Raw genomic sequence first — 21,330 nt, 5'->3', positions numbered from 1 at the left:
AAAACTTCTATTGACAGGTTTACATAAGGTGTCTAATCTGTATGTGAGGAGCAAGGCCACTTTTCGGCCCGAGTGTCCTAAACTACTGGAACCCATGGACTGCTCTGTCGTGCAGGTTGAGCCTGCTTTTCCAAGCTGTTGTATCATTTGGCCTACATAAGGAAGTCCTTGTTTGTTCTGAGTGACTGTGCTTATCAACAAAAATTTCCTAGCTTTGGTTGACTCTGGGGGTGAGCTTACGCTAGTGTCTAGTTCTGCCCTGTCCAAAACAAATACTACCTGGCTGCCCAAGGTGAGCGTACATTGAATGACCGAGGTGTATGGGAAAACAATTCTGCCAGTCACACTTAAAAATCAGACCATTATGGCTGTGACTGCCATAGCGCCTAAGCTGCCGTATCCGCTTATTATAAGGTGAGACTTTCCACTGTTTAAGAAGGTCCTCTGTTAGCAAGTCTGGCAGAAACTGATTCAACTGTAGAAAGCCAGGTCTTAAAGGATCTGCACAAGCAATCACAGTGTCTGGACCTTGATCTTTGGGAACTGCCAACCTGGAATGCTATTTTGAGTGACACGGCAAGACAATAGCCGCCCAGCCTGGAGAAGGTATACCATATTTTGCTATTAAAAATAAGTTTCTGTATATTTTCTGTTGGTATTTTAGAAGGGGAAAATGCAGATAAGTTAATGGCTCCTCAGGGTCATGTACCTCTAGTGTTAAAAACAGCATATACAAGTGTTTGTGGGGGACACCTGGGGGGGGGGGATAAAACATGGAAAATAGTTCTGTTCAGGATTTTCTAGCCCTTTGTACATATTACAGTGAAAAGGTATTGCTGAACGTTTCTCATTTGTCATACCAATACTTTTAGTTCAGGGCCCCATCAAATGTAAATGTATGGACCTTGTGGGGCCACTGGAGAAATCCGTTCATGGGCATCAATATATATTATTGTTGCTTCACTATGCAATCCAATATCCAGAGTCAGTTCCCCTGGTGGAATATAATGTTCAGCACCATAGCTGAAGAGCTCTTGTTGATTTTCACTCAGACAGGGCACCCTGTTCATGTTCAAGTTGATGAAGGACATGTGTCAGCTGTTAGGGGTGAAGTCACTTCACACCTACGTGTACCATTCACAAACTGATGGCTTGGTGACGCACTTTAACTGAACATAAAAGTGTATGCTGAAGAAAGCTGTGGCGCAGGAGAAAAAAAGATTGGGACACCATTATCCCCTATTTGATGTTTGCCATCCGTGAGGTGCTTTAAGCCTCAAAAAGGTTTAGTCCTATTGATTTGTTGTTCGGGCAGCAGCCAAGGGGTATCTTGGATATGCTGGAAGAAGGGTGGTAGCAGCAAGGCACCAGAGAGCCAAATCTGGTACAAAAACATGCAAAAGAGGCTTAGGAACTCCAGAAGAGAAGTTATGATAAACATGCTGTAGTTCGATATTTCAATCATGGGGAGAAGGTCCTAGTCCTGGTCCCAACCCAGGAAAGCAAACTTTTCACCCTCTAGCAAGGTCAATATGAAGTCCTAGAGGTTGTCGGTCCTGGTAATAAAGTAAAAAATAAAAGGAAGTGCTGGTACAACTGTAGTAAATGTAATCAGTATAAACAGAAAATAGCCTTGAATAGGCAATGCACATGTAGAACACCAGTGCTGACTAAACGCCTGCACAATGAGTTGCAATCAAAGTTGTAAATAGGAGTGAGATCACCAGTAAAATTGGCAAGTTATAATAAAATAAACTGATATAACAGTATAGGTATGACTTATAGCACTCAGTATCTCTGAAGTTCCCATAGAGCCAGCTTTATCTGTTAGGCAAAAACAGCAGACTAAGGAAAGGATAAACCGGAAAAGAAAAGTCTTCTCTCCCATTCCGGGGCACACTACTTTAAATGAACAGGACAATGTCACTCTGCCAGGAGTTGTCATGAAGCAGAAGCCGTACCAAGTTCCTAAAGCCAGACGTTCCACTAGTGAATTGTACAGTCCAATTGGAGCATTCGGTTCTGCAATGACTTTAAGTGGTCAAACAGTGTATGCCAGTTTGATACCTACTCTATGCCACAGGTGAACGACCTCATAACAAAATGTATCTGGTAGTATCTTGTCAGGATCTGCCTGCAAGCCCCTTGCAGTGCATACTGCTTTGCCTGGCAGCTCCTGCCTCCTGAACTATTAGACTTTATTAGTGTGTATTTGCAGCAGTACCTCTGATCACCAGAGGTGCTGTTATCGTGCCTTTCATGTTTGCATTAGGGGTTAACCCGTTCTCCAATTATCCCATGCACCTGGGTGTGTTCTCATTTCCCTTATATATACCTGTCACTCCCAGCACACATTGCTGGTTATTGATGTTACACTCTGTGGTCACTTTCTCCTGCCGTGCTCCTGGGTTTATGCTGCTTGAGATCTTTACTTACATTCAGCTGACCTGTTTCATCTGTGAACCTGGTATTTACCCCTGCATTTCCCTGTACTTGCTGCCTGGAATCTTTCCACACCTCCTGTTTATCTGCAACTGCTGTATACTTGGTAATTACTGCAAGCTCATTATTACATCATCTGTTCAGACTCTTCAGCATTAAACTTGTATGCTTATTCACCTTATTCATGGCTCCTTAGCTGTATTCCTGCATTGATTTGTGACATATCTATTTGAAGAGGGGTATTGCCAAGTTCACCTTACTTCCGCAACAAAACAAAAGACCACATTTTCCACCCCTGATGGTGCTTCCAGTATAAGGTCCTACCCTTTAGGTTGTATGTGGCACCAGACACTTTTCAAAGGGCCATGGATAAATTTTCAAGACCCCATACAGCTGCTTATTTAGATTTATACACCAGACTGGAAAGTTGAGGCGGTCTTTTCACTGACGTCTGTGGACTTGACAGCTAAGCCAGAAAAGTGTGTGTCACGGGCACTAGGAGTCTTTACCCAGGTATCACCAGATGATGGACTTACCAGAGCAGTATAGTTGGTATTATGGTACTCTGGTAGCGGGGTGATCACGGAACAGGAGACAGCAGATGGTAAGAGAATGCTCGAGGAAAGTCTATGACTAGCAGCACTGGTAATAGGTAGATAACTGTACACGAGGAACTGGATGGACAAGGAAACGTAAGGGTAGTCAGTGGTCTGCGGATAGCAAGTTGTACCACTGCTATAGTGAGGGGAAATGTCCAGAAGTAACGAGGAGGTGATGAGAGTCAGCGGTCTGCGTATAGCAAGTTGTACCGCTGTCTGGGTGCAGGAATGGAATCCAGGTGAAGGTATCCGGGGAGTCAGTGTTCTACGTTAGCAAGTTGTACCACTGCTATGTGAAAGGATACTGGAAACAGGTGACTCAGGAAACAGGGAACAGTGGTCTGCCTCTAGCAAGTTGTACCACTGAAATATATAAGTTAGGAGGAGCACGGGGAGATAAATGCAATGCAGAGTATACACGGTTACACTGAACTTGATCCCACGATGATAGGCACAAAATAATAATAACTGAGCAGCACTGCACAAATATACAAAGTCACAAGAACTATCCACGCTAAAAGGAAACACAGTCAAATGATGGCAATAGTCTCAGTGGATAGGAAACTCCGGAGGAGAACAACTCAGTCCTGCAAGATATGCAATACACCAGCACAGTCAATGAGAAGTATGCATACCGTGGTTCAGGAGAGCAGGCTGTCAGAGAGAAGTGCAGGGATACCTGAACGGCTGGAGGCCGGCAGGAATGCGAAGTCCCAGGAGGGTGGAAGCGGTAACCAAGTAGGTGCAGCGCACGGTAGGTAGACCAGCAAGGAATGAAACAATACTCAGGAAGCAGTAGTATATAGAACTGGACACCTGGAGAACACGGGAGAGTTGAGGCGGTCTAGCTGAGATGAAAACAGCGGGACATTGATCTGATGCAGACAGGCGAGATGACACAAGCAGGAACACTGTAGAACACGGAGACAGCGGATCGGCTGGCTGCAGACAGGATGAGCACTGGAGAGTTGCGATGAGCAGGATACTGCAGAAACCCGGAGGCAGCGGATAGGAATCAGCTGAGCAGTCACGATGAAACATGGGAGAGTTGAGGTGAGCAGGGTACTGTAGAAGCACGGAAGCAGCGGATAGGAATCAGCTGGTTGCCCTTCTGCTCCACGGGAGGTTTCTGTCCTCCCTGAGCTCGCCGTAGGACACCTGCGTTACGGTTTGACAGGTGTACCGCCCCAGTCAAACTCCCCACCTGCCACTGTCCTCGGATGAAACACAGGAGAGTTGAAGTGGTCTGGAAACCACAAACGAACAACAGGAATTAGCAGGAGCTGAATACACGAGGAAACACAGGAACACCTTCAGAGGCTCATGGGGAATGAGACTCCAAGATCAGGCAACGAGGTATTGACCTCAGGTGCTTTAAATAGGGAGTGTTGCCTGATCAACCAATTAACTAAAAGGAACATGTACTGAAGGTTTGAAAGGGCTGCACATGCGCAGACCCTCAGGATGGTGGACGGCCATGGTTCCTAAACATACGAGAAGTAGCACTCACAGTCCGGTGAGTGACAGTGTGCCATAGTTATGAGAGAAGCGAAATATTTGGAGTACATTGTCGGGGAAAGTGAAACCCCAACTAGACAAGGTGGAAGCAGTCACAAACTGTCCAAGACCAGAAAAGAAACCACAGTGAAGAATCTTCCAAGGTCTTCAAAAGCCATTTAGCCACTAGAACTGCTTCACTTAAGGACATGTTAAAGAAAAGTTGTCCAGATCAGTTAGTCCGACACTTCAGAGGCTACTTGGTCAGATCTTCGCTTATCCCTCTGTTCTTCTCTGGTATTACAAGCATCTGACTTTAACCAAAGTTTCTTTCTCCAAACAGATGCCTCCGGTGTTCGCTTAAGCGCAATCTTGTCACAGGAAATGGATGGAATAGAGAATCTTGTATCTGAGTCGGAAGTTACTTCCAAGGGAACAGAAATATGCTACCGTAGAGAAGGAATGTCTTGCCATAAAATGGGCCACAGAAGCTCTGCGCTATTAACTTTTAGGCAGATTATTCTGGATGCAAATCAGCCGGGAGGTAAATGCCAAGGTAACCTGCTGGTTCTTGGCACTGAAACCTTTCAGGTTTACAGCAGAACATAGACTGGGAATTTTGCACAAAAAATGCAAATTAATGGTCACGAAAATCTGTGCTCCTCAAGATGTCCACACAAAGCTACAAAGCGAGTCGTTTGTCATAGACCTCAAAGAGAGGAGTTAGAAATTTAGCTGACAGTCTGCAGGGCAAGGCTGCAAACAGAGATACACATTTTTACAGTAGTGCACCTAGGTTAAAGAGATACAGGTGGAGACAATACAAAACATGTAATGTCAAATTAAAAAAACAACTCTAAATAGGTATTAATGATGAAGCTCCTGTTTCAAAATGCACTAATCAACTTGTAAAATAAATGTGTTTATTTTTTTCTTTTCATCAAATATTTTATTGATTTTGTTCCAAACATAGCAAAAATATAAATAACAAAATAACATATATAGTTTCATTGTATATCATATTCCCCACTTAATGAGTATAATAAGTAAATCAATTCTAAATGTTAAACCTTATATTAATATCAAAGTAGATTTGAAATGTGATGTGTTAAAAGATACAAGCAAATGTATCTTTATTTATCTTTAATTTATCATATATGATAAATGTGTTTATTTTTAAATCAACTGAAAAACTTTAATTGTACACAGGTGGACTCCTTAAGACAACTGATTATTCTGGGGGGTTTTAAGGTGTGTTTTGACAAAATGGATGAATACTTATGCAACCAGTGTCTGCTTGTCATTTGTAGTTAATTAAAAAGTATGTTTTTAATTCAAAATTCATTATTATGCATTAAGTGGTCCGGCAATGCTAAAAATTCCTAAATAAATTAATTCTGATTAAACGACAAAAAATGTGAACAATGCCAAAGAGTGTAAATATATTTTATACCACTGTGTTTATTCTAAAATGTCGCGTTGTCTTTTAAATTAATCATAACAGTGAGGAGACACCAAGCTTTCTTTATTGCATGTGTCACTGTTTGTGTCTGAATCTTGATATTACTTTTCTGGAAGAGAGACTTGAAATACAGATTCTATAGAAGTGCAATTGGATGGTACCTAATCCGCCCTTGGCTAGGAATGCCCTGAATCAGCTCAAATCCGTCCATCAGCTGATGGAAACTTTGCACAATTAATTAATTTTATTGCGGAAAAGGAAACGCATAAAAGAGCATTTTGCTGTTTGTAAAAAACCTTAAAATGTATGTGTGTATGAAAAAACAACATTAATTGTACGGCGCTGCGGACCCTTTGTGGCGCCTTATAAGTCAAAGATAATAATAATAATAATAATAATAATAATAATAATAATAATAATTCACAACTTACCTGAGATGCCAGTGTATGTTGTAAGTATAATATCATCATTTCTGAACTTAGCACCTTGTAGCTTCAGCCTGGTGTTAACAACCCAAAGGGGAGTTGTCAAGAGGACATTTACTACCCCTAGGAAAAGTAACAATTTTTTTATTCATATTTTATTACATTTTCATATAAACATTGATCACTTTAGAGTCATAAAAACACTACATTTTTATGAAGACAAATATAGTGTCCAAACAATTGATCAAAACATTCAATAACATAAAATACAGATAAGAAAAAGCTGAGTGTTTCATCAATAGTTTTAAAATATATTTTAAAACATGTTTATTGACCAATACACCCAATGTGTGAAGAAATCACATGATTTGCACAACCCAAAATACATTTACTCAATGAAAATGCCACATATAGGATATACCTCTATTTATGCCTAAAATTTTAAAAAACTAGTTGTTTGACACCTAAATTAAGTTTAACGGTCACAGGGATGTTTATTATATTTGCACATTGTAGGGACTGTAAACATCATACTCTCATTCTATTAAGGTTACACTCCACTGAAGCTGCAGAGAGCATTCAGAGGGCATTCAACAGCAATGTGAAAGGAACTTGCTATTCACACTGCACAACTAGCTGTAACAGTTATATGCTGGGTACAAAAATGGCCTATGTGATACCATTAAGAAAAATCTCAACAATAAATAAAATAAATAATAAATTAGATTTCAATAAAGTAAAATATATATATATATTTAAAAAGAGTTATATTTACTCTATACTCTTAGTACTTGCCAGGACAAGCTGGTATCAATATCCATGCTATGTATACTTCCTATTTATGTAATGGGAAAATTCACAGAGGGTAAACAATGTTTGCTCTGTTTGTCTGAACCAATTAAAGAAGACCTGTCACACACCAGTTTAATCTCTGCCATAGTTGTGACAGCAGCCGAAATGGAATATAAAGTTGTTTTTCTTACCCTAAAAAGTATTTTTGGATTTCCCCAATCTCCAACACTGGCCTGGTCCTGGCAGGCAAGACAAGATCTTCATATGTGGGATTGTTGAGTGGGTATCTAGTTTGTCAATGCCAGGGGTACACAACCTATTTGGTGCAAGAGCCACAAATTTGAACTTATTTAAAAGGAAAAATGCAGTCTACATTATTGTCATCATGCTGCTTCACTGTGGTGAAGACAGAGTGGATCCCACGTAGCAGCAACAAAAGTCCATACAGGGCTGACAGTAAATCAGAGTGCAGTTGATTAACTGTGACTCACTGTCAGAAATCACTGTCGTTGTCCCCACCTCTGCAGCAGCAAAGAGAACAAGTGCGATGTGGAATAGGGTGCATGTGCATGAGATGACCGATTCTCTGCTTTTTTTTTTGATAAGTTTTAGTAACTATGAATAAAAAGTGTTATATATGATTTTTTGTTATAAAGCCTTTGTTCAGCCATTTTTTGCAACTCGCATAGATATATTAGAGGTTATTCATTTTCTGCAGAAATGCAGTTTTGCAAGATGTAAGCCCACGGCCTTGAGGTTAAGCTGACATAGAGAATTCCTGTAAGAATGTAGCAAGATTTTTATAAAGGAGTCTTGCACAACAAGTGGGTTCATTATCAGCTTGTAGCTGCACCAGTGGTGGGCTGGGACAGGGGGCAGGGGGGGCATGAGGTCTCCGGGCTGGCCGTCCATGGTACATTTTGGGCCGCCTAGTCAGTAGGGGGGCGCCATACCCGCCCGCCCGTAACTACTATACTAACTATTGAAAGAGAGCCGGCGCATCGGTTCTCTCTCACTGCAGCGTCCTGACGTGACAAAAAGAAGTCAGGACGTTGCAGTGAGAGAGATCCGATGTGCCGGCTCTCTTTCAATAGTTAGTATGGTAGTTACGGGTGGCCCAGAACACAGGAGCTACTTTGACTTGAGGAGCCAGCACAGACGACGCAGGAAGAAGGAGGAGGAAAAAGCTCTAGAGAGCTCAGGTAAGTAAATTATAGTGGGATGGTGAGAAGGGGAAGGGGGAGCTGATGAAAAAGGGGGAGCTGGAGACTAGAGGAGGCTGATGAGAAAGGGATGCTGTTGAGAAGGGGGGCTGATGAGAAAGGGGTGCTGATGAGAAGGGGGGCTGATGAGAAGGGGTGGCTGGAGACTAGAGGGGGATGATGAGAAGAGGGGGCTGATGAGAAGGGGGGCTGGAGACTAGAGGGGGATGATGAGAAGAGGGGGACTGATGAGAAGACGGGGCTGATGAGAAGAGGGGCAGGAGACAAGAGGGGGGCTAATGAGAAGAGAGGGGCTGACAAGAAGGGGGCTGGAGACTAGAAGGGGCTGATGAGAAGACGGGGCTAATGAGAAGAGAGGCAGCAGAAAAAGAGGGGACTGATGAGAAGAGGGAGATTTCAGAGGGCGGGAGGGTGGATAGAAGGGAGGATTTTTTTTCATAGTATGATACATACTATAAAAACATAAGTAATATAAAAATTAAATCAGTAAAATATTAATTTGCAATAATAATCTCTATTAAATGTGAGGAAAGTTGTAACACGTAATTTAATTGTGGGGCTGGTGGGGAAATAGAGATGTGTATTACATGGGAATGTTATAATTTAATGTCGGGGATAGTGAGGGGTTAAATCGGTCTGTTTGTTAAATGTAGAGGTTATCAATTTAATGTCTGGGCTGATGGGGGGTTATGTTTGTTTATTAAATGGGAATGTTATTAAATGTTATTAGTTTATTATAGAGGATTGATTGGGGAGAAGGAGACTTTTAATTTATTGTTGGCTGGTTAGGGGGAAGGAGGCCTAATTATTAAACATGGGTGATATTAATTTGATGTCGGGACTATATGGAGGAAAATAGACATTACACTTAAATGCTTAAAATTAAAAATAAAGTAATTAAAAATTACATTCTGGAGCTGATAGGGTGGAAGTAGGCCTGTTTATTAAACAGAAAAAGTTACTGATTCAATGTCTGTCTGGTTGTGGGGAGGGAGGCCTAGATCCTTCACTCACTGCTCAACTTTTCAAAAGGTGAATAATAACTCTTATCCAAACAGGACCCCAACATTCCAGGATCCAACAAAGCAGCAACGGAGCATAAGACCAGCAAGCAGAAGACACTGGTAATGCGTAACCACTGAAAGGCAGCATCTACTCCCACAAAGGTACATTGTGGAGGGAGAGAAGCTAGTGGTCCAGTGGCAAACTCGGTGCAGGAGCTTATGCAGTCCATGCAGAGTTAGCAGCATCATGTACTACTTTAAATGGCAGTGTCATCCATTGACAGATTATTGTACTACAAGCTGTATATTCTGTCAATGGGTGATGCGGCTGAATCCAGCAGTATGTGATGGCCACTTATGCACGGACTGCATAGACTGCCTACACCTTGTTTCTCAAATAACAGTGTACAGTGTTCCTCCCCTAGACTACAGGTGCCTTGCACCAACAAATGACTGCGTGAGTGTGATTGCCACAGTATTGATGTTCCCAGGGTGTCAGAATATAATCCATTATAAATCAGACAGGTATGTGAAAAAGGGAAGGAACATATACAATAAATAACATACAATATAAAAGGGAGGTTTGTTTTTTGTTGCATTATTTATTTTCATTATTTAAGATTCACATATATAATAATAAAAGTACCGCTGGATTAAGCAACAAATAACCTCTGTTTTATATTGATAAATATATATTATAGTTAAAACAACCCTTTTAGGATAGGTTGCTACTTATGGGCCAGTGCTGTGTGCTTGCCCCCCGGGCTGAAGTCTGCCAGCCCTCCCCTGAGCTGCACCCATGACCTTGGATATGGCAGACAGGAGATAAACCTTCAGCCCCCCTTGGGATAAGAATAAATGGCATATCTGGCCTGAGAAAGGGGAGAAAGTTAAACACCTCAATGATACATCCCATAGACTATTGTATGCTTATGACGTAGGATTCATATATTCAGAAGGCTATAAAATCTTGTATCTTTGTATCAATAAGCAGAGAATATTTCTTGCATACATAACCTTGGTCTGTGACTATTCTCTCCAGCTGATTGAAGCACTTCCAGATATACTTGAAACCACAAGGCAAACTCGGAATAGAATTATAGACTTGACAACTTGGAGGTCACACCGAGATTCAATGTCCAGCAGACTCCAAGATAGATAATGGAGGTGTCCCAGGACATTGAACCCAAACATCCGCGGTCAGCAGATTTCTACTCGTTGGTCTTCCTATTCTGGGTCACCTCATGTCTGTCTGAGGCACCTGACAGGCGAATTTGTGAGTCTCAAGTATTATCTGATTAATATAATACAGTACTAACCCAAATTGTTTACTGTAATTGTATTGTTAATTAGATTTTTGAAAGATGAGTGAATTCCCTCCTTTCTACCTTCTCTTCTGCTCCAACTTCAATATATTTGCTGCTTTGCCTGGAGCCTCTGAAGTCTTGGTATTACTCGTTTATTGTTCTGTACTGTTATTCCCTGTACTGTCCATTGTTTGTATTGTGTTCGGCGTTGCGGAAACCTTGTGGCGCCTTATAAATAAATAATAATAATAATTTTGAGTGCATGTGCTTGTACCTATTGTATGATGTATAAAGGATAAAAGTCAAATAAGATGTTGATCAAAGACCAGAGAGTTGTCTTTGCTATTATATAAATATCTGGGAACTAACTGTCCACAAGTTATTATTCAGACAAAGCAGAAGGATAGAGAGTCCCTATTTTTTGTGTAATAGTCATTGCTTTGGTTATTTTGGGTATAATATCCATCTTTTGGAAAGCACATAATGGAGTAGAGGGAATTAGAGATTTACTGTTTTGAACATTGGATGAACATTTTAGAAGAAGGAAGATTCTGTCAGAAGCTGAATGATGACTCACTGTTTCCAATGATATAATGACTAAAATAATGAATCAAGTAGGTGTGTACTATAAATGTATGTTTGATGCTGCGCAACTGAAAGAACAGAATGTGCCCCCCCTTATTCTGTGTAAAAGATTTCAGTGTGTTGAGATAAGAAGGGGGGCTATGAGCAGCTGGTAAGCTACAAATCTCTCTATCCTATCCATACAGTGTAAAAGAAATCTTGGAGATAGACTCTGTATTTTGTTATCTGACAATGTATATAAAATTGATAAACAGGTTCTTCGAGTATGCTTCAATAATTCAAGAGTAACTAAAATTTTTCAGATGAGAGGTGCTCGCAGTGCGATTTGGAGACCAGCGGGAGCTGAGAGAGTGGGCTCGTTCATCAACCCTAAGGTTAACCCACTAGTTTTGGACTCCTGCATGCCTTCCCTTTATGGATATCTTTGTGCCTATTTCCACCTATACTTGATTTATGGGACCTTTACTTGCATGTAGTTTGATTATAGATTTTCAAAGGAGAAGGTGTGGAAACATCTTTATTATTGGCACTTTTGTGAAGGATGATATATGATATAGCTAATTGGCTTTATATCCATATGCCAGATTCGAGTGGTTTGTAGTGGCATTTAGAGACTAGTGGAGTGGAGCAAGTGGGTTTGTTGATTAACCCGAGATCACCTGCAGTATTTGGACTCACAATTTATTTTTTAGAGATTTGTGTCTCCAGTACAAGTCAATTGAGAGACATACAGAACCTTTATTTGTATAAAGTCTGAAAGAAAAAATTCAAATGGGGCCATGTGGATTCTTCCATTTTTTACCAGCACCTATTTGAAAGGGGGCGATATGATATAAAAGGATATATCTATCTGTGAACATTTCATATGGATGGTAGAGGTTCATGTAATATTATTCAGTCATCTATACGTTTCAAGGAATCTCATTTGACTATATGATTCCACATCCACGTGGTTTCTTGATCTTTTTATGATCTGTTTTACTGTGGCTTGATTCATCATTGTGTCCTCTATTAGAGGTCAATATAGAGTATTCTACAATATTTTTAGGTATAAAACACTGTATATTTCTTATAAGATTTTTTATATTGCATATTTTTTGATTTTTAATAAATTGTGTGTTTTTTCCTAATTCACAAGCTCGGTTTTAGTCATTGGCTATCGGTTCCAGCGCTGTTTTCTTTTTCTTAGTAACTAAAATGTGTCTAGAGTGCTGACTGGTAATAGCATACTGAAGGTGACTTCTATTTAATTTTATGCTGGGACTTGTAGTTCCACAGCAGTAGGCGGGAAGAAAACAGTTGCGTGTGAGGGAGATCCGTGATAAGTTTACACTGTTTGTTCTCTGTCTTAGCGCTCTGTAAGGGAGAGGTGTGATTTGGTTTAAATAACACTGTTTGTCTGTCTTGTCCGTTTTTACAAGATACATTTTTCAAGATTGAAAAAGTTGTACATTTCAAAATGTAATGCCTGCAATGCTTAATTGTAAGCTTTTGCATCTCTCCAAAACAAGTTTTGAAATCTTTGGTCCGTCACTGCACCAATCAATGGACGGACAAAACTGTAAATAATGTACAGATAGAGTCAGGAGAAAACACTGACCTCCAGATAGCTCGGGTCCAACAAACCGTTTCTGTATTTGAACAAAATAATTTTGTTTTTGAAGTTGAGAAAAATAGCTTTCCCTTTAATAAAGATGAGAATTGTGGGAGTGAGCTATTACATGCAGATATTACAAGTGGTTTTAATCTGTGTGAAAATGGTGCTGATGAATGTTCTAAGAAATCAGAAGGGTTTGTTATACCCATAAAGAAATGTTACGAGATAAAATGCAGTCTGTGAGCGAGACTTGTTTAAGTGAATATATTTGTAGTTTCGACATGGAAATCACAGAATCTGGAAATATGTGTGAATATTTGGTAATGGGAGATTCTGTTGAGAAAATGCTGAGTGATTTGCAGACACAGTGCAAGGTGTCTAACGAGAGTACCCTGATTTATGAGAGGAGTAGTGTTGCTTTCAAAATGGCTGAATGCCTGGAACCTTTTGAGAACTGGCCGATTGAATGTTTGTAAACCCGGAAAACACATCAGAGTCATTCAAGGGGGCTATACTAGGTGATGATGAGAAAGCAGTGGCTTTGAACACTCGCCCAGGTCACATCACTTTGACATTACCTGTTTGTAAGATTAGGGACTGCCACTTTGAGGAAATCATATTTTCATTGCATGGAACGCATAGCGTCACAGTTAAGCTACACAGAGAAACACGTAAACAAGTGTCTTATTAGCAGCTGTTCACTGCACAAGAATGTTTACTGGTTACCTGATAATGATGTACTGATACTAACAAGCATGTTACAGTTACTGTAATTCCTAGTGAATAAATGCAAATCACTATGCAATATTTTTTTTGCTCTTCACAGAAGGTCTCCAGCTACAGATAAAGACCCTTTAGGCAATCCAGATTGAATTTATCCAACTTCCAATGAATAGAAGTTTACAATATGTTTTGGTTCACAGCCACAACAAACATAAGCAGACACTAATGAAGGATTTAAATAACGTAGACTGCTGAGTAATGACTACTGCATTTTGGAAAGAGATATTAGAATTTATGGGCTATTCGCACTGCAAATGCATGAACTAGGTGTTTTTTCTATATGTCGTAGAAGGTCAGAAGGTATGTTTTTAAAGAAAGAAGGCGAAATGGACTAACATAGTTGCATGTAAAATAGTGTTTGGGTTTGTCTTTGTTTTGCTTTTTTTTAATCAAATATTATGTTAGATGGTTTGAAAGAAAGTAATGCAATGTAATGCAAATTATGGTAGATAACAAAACGTTTTTATTTTTATCCTGATAATAGTTTGGAATCAGTCAAGTGTTGTAAACACATTCACTGCCCTTACTGTACTATAAACGTCATATACTGTAAATACTTCTTTGTATCTTGGGTATGGTAATGCATTGTTGGGAATTCAATGTTTGTACATATATGAAAAAAGATTTAAGACTTTATGAGCTATTATCCGTGCTCCTGCTTAGCACTTCTGGATAATAGTAAGCCATTTACACTCTCCTCTGAGCAGCACCAAATGTCTAAGCATTTTTAAGCTGAAGTAACTTCAGCGCCAGCACTGGCTTTGCCAAAATTATGTGAAAGGCTTGTCAGAAATTCAGTGCACATTCACAAGGCGTACTGACACCGATACATGGTCGCAAACAGAGGTCACTTGCATATTACTCTACACCAGGAGTCGGCAACCAGCCCCGTGCATACTGGCACGCCGGCCGTCCTAAATGACAGCCGGAGAAGAGTTGAACTGCTGCGCTCGCGCAAGCACAGCAGATCAGCTCTTCTCCGGCTGTTATTTATTCCTTTTAGTTCAGCTCTGCTTTCCAACATCTTGTGGACAGTGAACTGCACAGTTCCTCCCAAGCACCATTGCGGAACGGATCACGCCTGGAAAAGGTAAGTACACAATTACATCATTTTTTTATTAATTTATTAGTGGCTTAGAATTATTTTTGAGGCACTTGTGAGGCATAACAGTCAATGGGGGCATTTTTGTGTAGCTGAATATTCATTGGGGGCATTTAATGTGTGGCTTAAAATAATTTGGAGGCACTTTGTGAGCTATAATGTCCTTGGGGACATTTTTGTGTATCGTAAAATTATTTTCAGGCACTTTGTCAGGTATAAAGTGAATTGGTGGCATTACTCTGGCATAAAATGTATTTCTGGGGCAACTGTGGCATACTATGTATTTCTAGGGCCAACGTTGGCATACTATGTATTTCTGGGGCCAACTGTGGCATACTATGTATTTCTAGGGCCAACTGTGGCATACTATGTATTTCTAGGGCCAACTGTGGCATAGTATGTATTTCTGGGGCCAACTGTGGCATACTATGTATTTCTGGGGCCAACTGTGGCATACTATGAATTTCTGGGGCCAACTGTGGCATACTATGAATTTCTGGGGCCAACTGTGGCATACTATGAATTTCTGGGGGCAACTGTGGCATACTATGAATTTCTGGGGGCAACTGTGGCATACTATGAATTTCTGGGGCCAACTGTGGCATACTATGAATTTCTGGGGGCAACTGTGGCATACTATGAATTTCTGGGGGCAACTGTGGCATACTATGAATTTCTGGGGGCAACTGTGGCATAATATATTTCTGGGGGCAACTGTGGCATACTATATTTCTGGGGGCAGCTGTTGCATAGTATTAATTGGGGGCACAAGTGTGGTTAAAGAATGTGGGCAGAGGGGACATATGTGAGCAAAGCTGCTGGGCAAGGGGGCTTGTGTGAGTAATGCAGTTTTCTGTAAGAGGGTGGCCTAGTGCTTTCACCTGCTAGACACACCCCTAATGATGCGCCAAAATGCCCCCAATTGTATGACCATTTTTAGTTGCGCAACATTTTTTTTTTTTTTACAATGCTCAACTATAAGGGGGGCTCCTATGAAGTTGCTGTACCGGGGGCGTGCATTTCTCTAGGCAGCCCTATATATATATATATATATATATATATATATATAGGGTTCTGATTACCTTCAGGTTTTGGGTTCTAATGGGTTTTGCCAAAACACCCCCCCTCAAGGTTTTGGGTTTTGATTTTTTTTAAAAAAAGCATAAAAACTGTTAAAATCCAGATTTATTTATTTTTTTCACTCCTACTCTATTATTTACCTCAATAACATTCATTTCCACTCATTTCCAGTCTATTCTGAACACCCCACAATATTGTTTTTAGGCCAAAAGGTTGCACCGAGGTAGCTGGATGACTAAGCTAAGCGACACAAGTGGGCGGCACAAACACGTGGCCCATCTAAGAGTGGCACTGCAGTGGCAGACAGGATGGCAGTTTGAAAAACTAGGCCCCAAAGAGCACATAATGCCAAAAAAAGAGGTGCAAGATGGAATTTTCCTTGGGCCCTCCCACCCACCCTTATGTTGGGGAAATAGGACATGCGCCCTTTAACAAACCAATTATTTAAGCGACAGGGACTACAAAACTGTGGCTGAAATGAATGGTTCGTTTGGAGCCCCACAAAACGAGCTGGCAAAGAAAAAAAAAAGGTGCAAGATGGAATTGTCCTTGGGTCCTCCCACCCACCCTTATGTTGCGGAAAAAGGACATGCACACTTTAACAAACCAATCATTTCAGCCACACAATAAAAGCAATTCATCTCTCCCTGTACTGGATAAACTGGCTCTACTTAGGCAAGATGTCGTCCTCATCCTCTGATTCCTCGCCCCATTCAGTGTGTACTTCCTCATCCTCACACATTATCAATTCGTCCCCGCTGGACTCCATAATCACAGGTCCCTCTGTAGTCTCTGGAGGCCATTGCTGGTCTTCATTGAAGAATTGATAATTCATTTTGATGAACATCATCTTCTCCACATTTTGCGGAAGCAACCTCCTTCGCCGCTCACTGACCAGGTTCCCCACTGCACTAAAAACTCTTTCGGAGTACACCCTGGAGGGGGGACAACTCAGGTAAAATAGAGCAAGTTTGTACAGGGGTTTCCAAACTGCCTTTTTTTCCTGCCAGTACAAGTAAGGACTGTCTGACATGTCTACTTGGATGCTGTCACCAAAGTAATCCTCCACCATTTTTTCAATGGTGACAGCATCCAATGCAGTGACAGTAGACATGTCAGCAATCGTTGGCAAGTCCTTCAGTCCGGACCAGATGTTCAAATTCACTCCTGCCTGCTCTGCATCCCCGCCAGCGGGTCGTTTAGGAAATCTCTGCTGTTTCCTCGCAGCCACAGGTGTGGGAGAAAATGAAGGAGGAGCTGTTTGTTACGAGCCGCCGCGGCTCGCTTCCTGGTTCCTCTAGCGTCCTAGCCGTCACCTTGGCGACCGGGACGTCACTTCCGCCCAGCACCCGATCATTGCTAAGGCAACGGCCAGACGCTCCTTCAGCGCGGTGTCCCGGCGGTATAGAGAGCCGGGCGCGCACGCACATTTTGTAATTTATAATTGAATTCAGCCTGTGGGCTGAATTAGCAGGCATTAGCCTGCAAGTGGGTATACTTCAGGGGCAAACCCTGATTGGTCCCTCTGTGTATTTAAGGCAGTGAGATCTGCAGCCTCACTGCCGGTTATAGCGTTCTGTCCTCAGCCCTGCTGCCTGCTTGTGCTATCTGTTTTGGTTCCTGCTACCTTGGATTTGACTACCCGTGTTTTGACCCCTGCTTGTTATTGGAGCTGTGACCCTTCTCTTCTGACCTCGACCTTTTGCCTGGACTTTGGATTTTGCTTCTCTGCCTGTGTGTTTGACCCTTCGCTTGTCTTTGGATATTGCATCTGTGCCTGTGACCCTTTGACCTAGGATTCTACTTAACTACAGTCCGCCAATCACTCCACTTCTGGGAACTCCTTTAAGTCAGTATACGTTACTTGACCCTCGGTCAGCCCGCAGCTCAGTCTGTCCCCACCACTAGGGGCTCCAGCGAACACCTGGCCTTCAGAGTAGTTTCCGGTTTTTACTGTACTGACTTGGGAGTTCCTAACACTGCTGCCATGTCACGGTCCTCTTCAGATGACAATCTCCTGATCAGCAGGTCTTTGCACCGCTGTAGACTTGTGTCCGCCGGAAACAGAGACACAACAAACGCTTTAAACCGAGGATCGAGCACGCTGACCAGATTTTGATGGTGCTCCAGTCTTCGGTAGGCAGTGGCAGAATGGCGAAAGTGTCCAGCAATTTTGCGGGCCACCGCAAGCATATCCTTTAGACCCCTGTCACTTTTAAGATAATGCTGCACTACCAAATTTATTGTGTGGGCAAAACATGGCACGTGCTGGAAATTGCCCATATGTAATGCCCGCACAATGTTACTGGCGTTGTCCGACACCACAAATCCCCAGGAGAGTCTAAGTGGGGTAAGCCACTGCGAGATGATTTCCCTCAGTTTCTCTAAGACAGGGGTGGGCAAACCAGTCCTCAAGGGCCATATAACAGTTCATGTTTTTAGGATTTCTTTAATCATGCACAGCTGAGTTAATCTATTTGGCTGGGTCAGTAATTATCCCAGCTGTTTCTACAGACAGAAATCCTAAAAACATGAACTGTTATATGGCCCTTGAGGACTGGTTTGCCCACCCCTGCTCTAAGAGGTTGTCGGCGTTGTGCCTGTTACTGAAACCGGTGATACACAACGTTCCCTGCCTTGGAACGAGCAGGCGTTTCAGAGATGCTGCTGCTGAGGAAGGCGATGCATCTACCCAGTGGGCTGTCACAGTCATATAGTCCTTAGTTTGCCCTGAACCACTTGTCCACATGTACGTGGTTAAGTGGACAGTGGGTACAACCAAATTTTTCAGAGCACTGAGGACACTTTTTCATTCTTCTCTGTACATCCCGGGTATTGCCTGCATGGTGAAGTGGAATCTAGACGGGATTTGGTACCGGGGACACAATACCTCCATCAACCGTCTAAATCCCACTCCACTGATGGTGGACACCGGACGCATGTCTAACACCAACATAGCTGTCACGGACGCAGTTATCCGCTTTGCCATAGGATGACTGCTGTTGTACTTCGTGCTCATGGCAAACGATTGTTGTACGGTCAATTGCTTAGTGAAAGTGAAAGACGTAGCGGTCTTACGACTTCCCCTCTGGGAAGATGACCAACTCCCAGCAGCAACGGCGGCAGTAGTAGGCGTACCGCTGCAGGATCCTCCGGAAGAATCCCGGATTGAAGAGGACTCAGTCATGCCGGTGACATGGCCTGCAGGACGATCTCCAATCCAGATCAAGAAGGAAATTGACGAGGAGGGTGTTGCTGGTGTGGATACAATGGCACCAAGGGATTTAGGTGTCCCAGGACTGCTGATGGTCCTAGCCACAGTTCCTGAACTAAACACAGAATTATGAAGGGTCTTCAGGTGACCTATAAGGGAGGATGTCCCTAGGTGGCCAAGATCCTTACCCCAGCTTATTGCAGCTTTACATAAGCTACATATGGCAATACATTTGTTGTCCGGATTGGGATAGAAATAATTCCAGACCGAAGAGGTTGATTTTTTGGTCTTCTGCCCAGGCATGACGATGGGCTTTTTCATCCCATGGACAACAACCGTTTTCCCCCCTGGTGCCTCATTTAAGAAAACCACATCACCATCCTCCTCGTCAACTTCCTCCTCAGCGCCAGCTACATCAATATCCTCCTCCTGGTGTACAACATTGACACCTTCATTATCAAAATCTGGAACTGCACTGTAGGTGATCCTTCCAGCATATGCAGAAGGCGTGCTGCAAATGGTGGAAGGAGCTACCTCTTCCCATACAGTGCTGGGAAGGTCAGGCATCGCAACCACCAACACCCTTGGACTCGCCTTGGGGATTTGTGATGCCATGTCTTTAGAAGGCAGAGTTGTTTGCTGTATTTTTGATGACAGCTTAACTCTCTTAAATTTTCTAGAGGGGGGGGGGAGGAGGGCTTAGATCGTTGGGTGAAGCTGAACCACTAGTCATGAACACGGGCCAGGGCCTAAGCCGTTCCTTGCCACTCTGTGTCGTAAATGGCATATTGGCAAGTTTACGTTTCTCCTCAGATGATTTTAATTTCTTTTTTTGGATCATTTTAATGAACTTTTGCTTTTTGGATTTTACATGCCCTCTACTATGACATTGGGCATCGGCCTTGGCAGACGACGTTGATGGCATTTCATCGTCTATGTCATGACTAGTGACAGCAGCTTCAGCATTAGGAGGAAGTGGTTCTTGATCTTTCCCTACTTTATCCTGTAAATTTTTGTTCTCCATTATATGCCGCACAGGAGAGCGTGCCCCTAAACCACACACACTCAGCAAAACCTTTAAAAATTATATGCAGCACAGGAGAGTACCACTGGACTGAGCAGGACAGCACCACTAGACTGAGCAGGACAGCACCACTAGACTGAGCAGGACAGAGCACAGGACACCAGCACTGGACTGATTTGGACAGCACCACTGGACTGAGCAGGACAGAGCACAGGACACCACCACTGGACTGATTTGGACAGCACTACTGGACTGAGCAGGACAGAGCACAGGACAGCACCACTGGACTGAGCAGGACAGAGCACAGGACCCAGCAGCACCACTGACCTCAGAAGCACAGAGCACAGGACACAGCACCACTGGAATCAGCAGGACAGAGAGAGGAGGTGTTTGTTTTAGCTCTGACTTCCAGAAGCCTGCAGGATAGAGTTTTTTTGCCTAGCCCAGCCTTGATGGAGCCTCCTGGGGCAGCATTCCAGGAAAGTCCCCTGCCTACCGGGCCTGGCCCGGGCCTAGGCCCAGTTTCATCCAGGATCCATGTTAATCAGCTTCCCAGGTTAAGTGATGCTACTGCTAATGAAAATGCAGGAAAGGCCCCGGCTTCAACATCTCCGGGTGAAAAAACAGACCGTGATCAGGATAAAGCTGAATTTAAAGCTCCTAGCTCGGTGCAGCCTGTGGAAGGAAAAAAACCTGCAGCAAAGCCAGTGATGGAGGGACCTGGGGAAGGAGAGGAGGAGAGCCCCCAGGCTCTTGGGCCTACTATGTCCTGCATGAGCAGCAATGTCTCCTACCGGCCAGTTACCCGTTTGGCGGTGGACCTGAACCCCGTAGTAGTGTGTGTCCCTTCTGGGTCTATGAATATACCCTCCTTGGATGAAGTCCCTGGGCCTTCTAAAACTACTGGGCCGGTGTCACCCTGTATGATGTCCAATATAGGGGGTCACGAGAAGGAGGATTTTGTCCAGGCCCGAGTGAAGAAACTGGGGGCCAAGGTAAGGCTGCCTGTGAAGTTTAACAGGCAGCCTCATGTGGTTATTGGAACCCTGCAGCCTGTGCTACCACAACAGGTTGTGAGTGAGGATTCCTGTATAATGATTAATACGGGAGCAGAGGGGCCTCAGGAGAACCAAGCATCGGCCGTAGTGAAGGAACTAGGGGCTGTATCGGGTGCTGAAGTTCGAACGGAGAAGG

General features: G+C 42.8%; 1 protein-coding gene across 1 annotated transcript in view; it reads right to left on the bottom strand.

Annotated features, from left to right (window-relative positions):
* Nucleotides 1-21,330, bottom strand: part of SLC25A17 (solute carrier family 25 member 17) — a 197,688-nt gene that overhangs the window by 64,677 nt on the left and 111,681 nt on the right. The window contains exon 5 of the mRNA XM_075182792.1: nucleotides 6,432-6,548. Coding sequence (XP_075038893.1) covers nucleotides 6,432-6,548 — 117 coding nt within the window. The remainder of the gene's footprint in view (nucleotides 1-6,431; nucleotides 6,549-21,330) is intronic.

This window comes from Mixophyes fleayi, chromosome 8 (assembly GCF_038048845.1).
Source record: "Mixophyes fleayi isolate aMixFle1 chromosome 8, aMixFle1.hap1, whole genome shotgun sequence".
Classification (NCBI taxonomy): domain Eukaryota; kingdom Metazoa; phylum Chordata; class Amphibia; order Anura; family Limnodynastidae; genus Mixophyes; species Mixophyes fleayi.
This window is presented reverse-complemented; position numbering and strand designations above follow the sequence as displayed.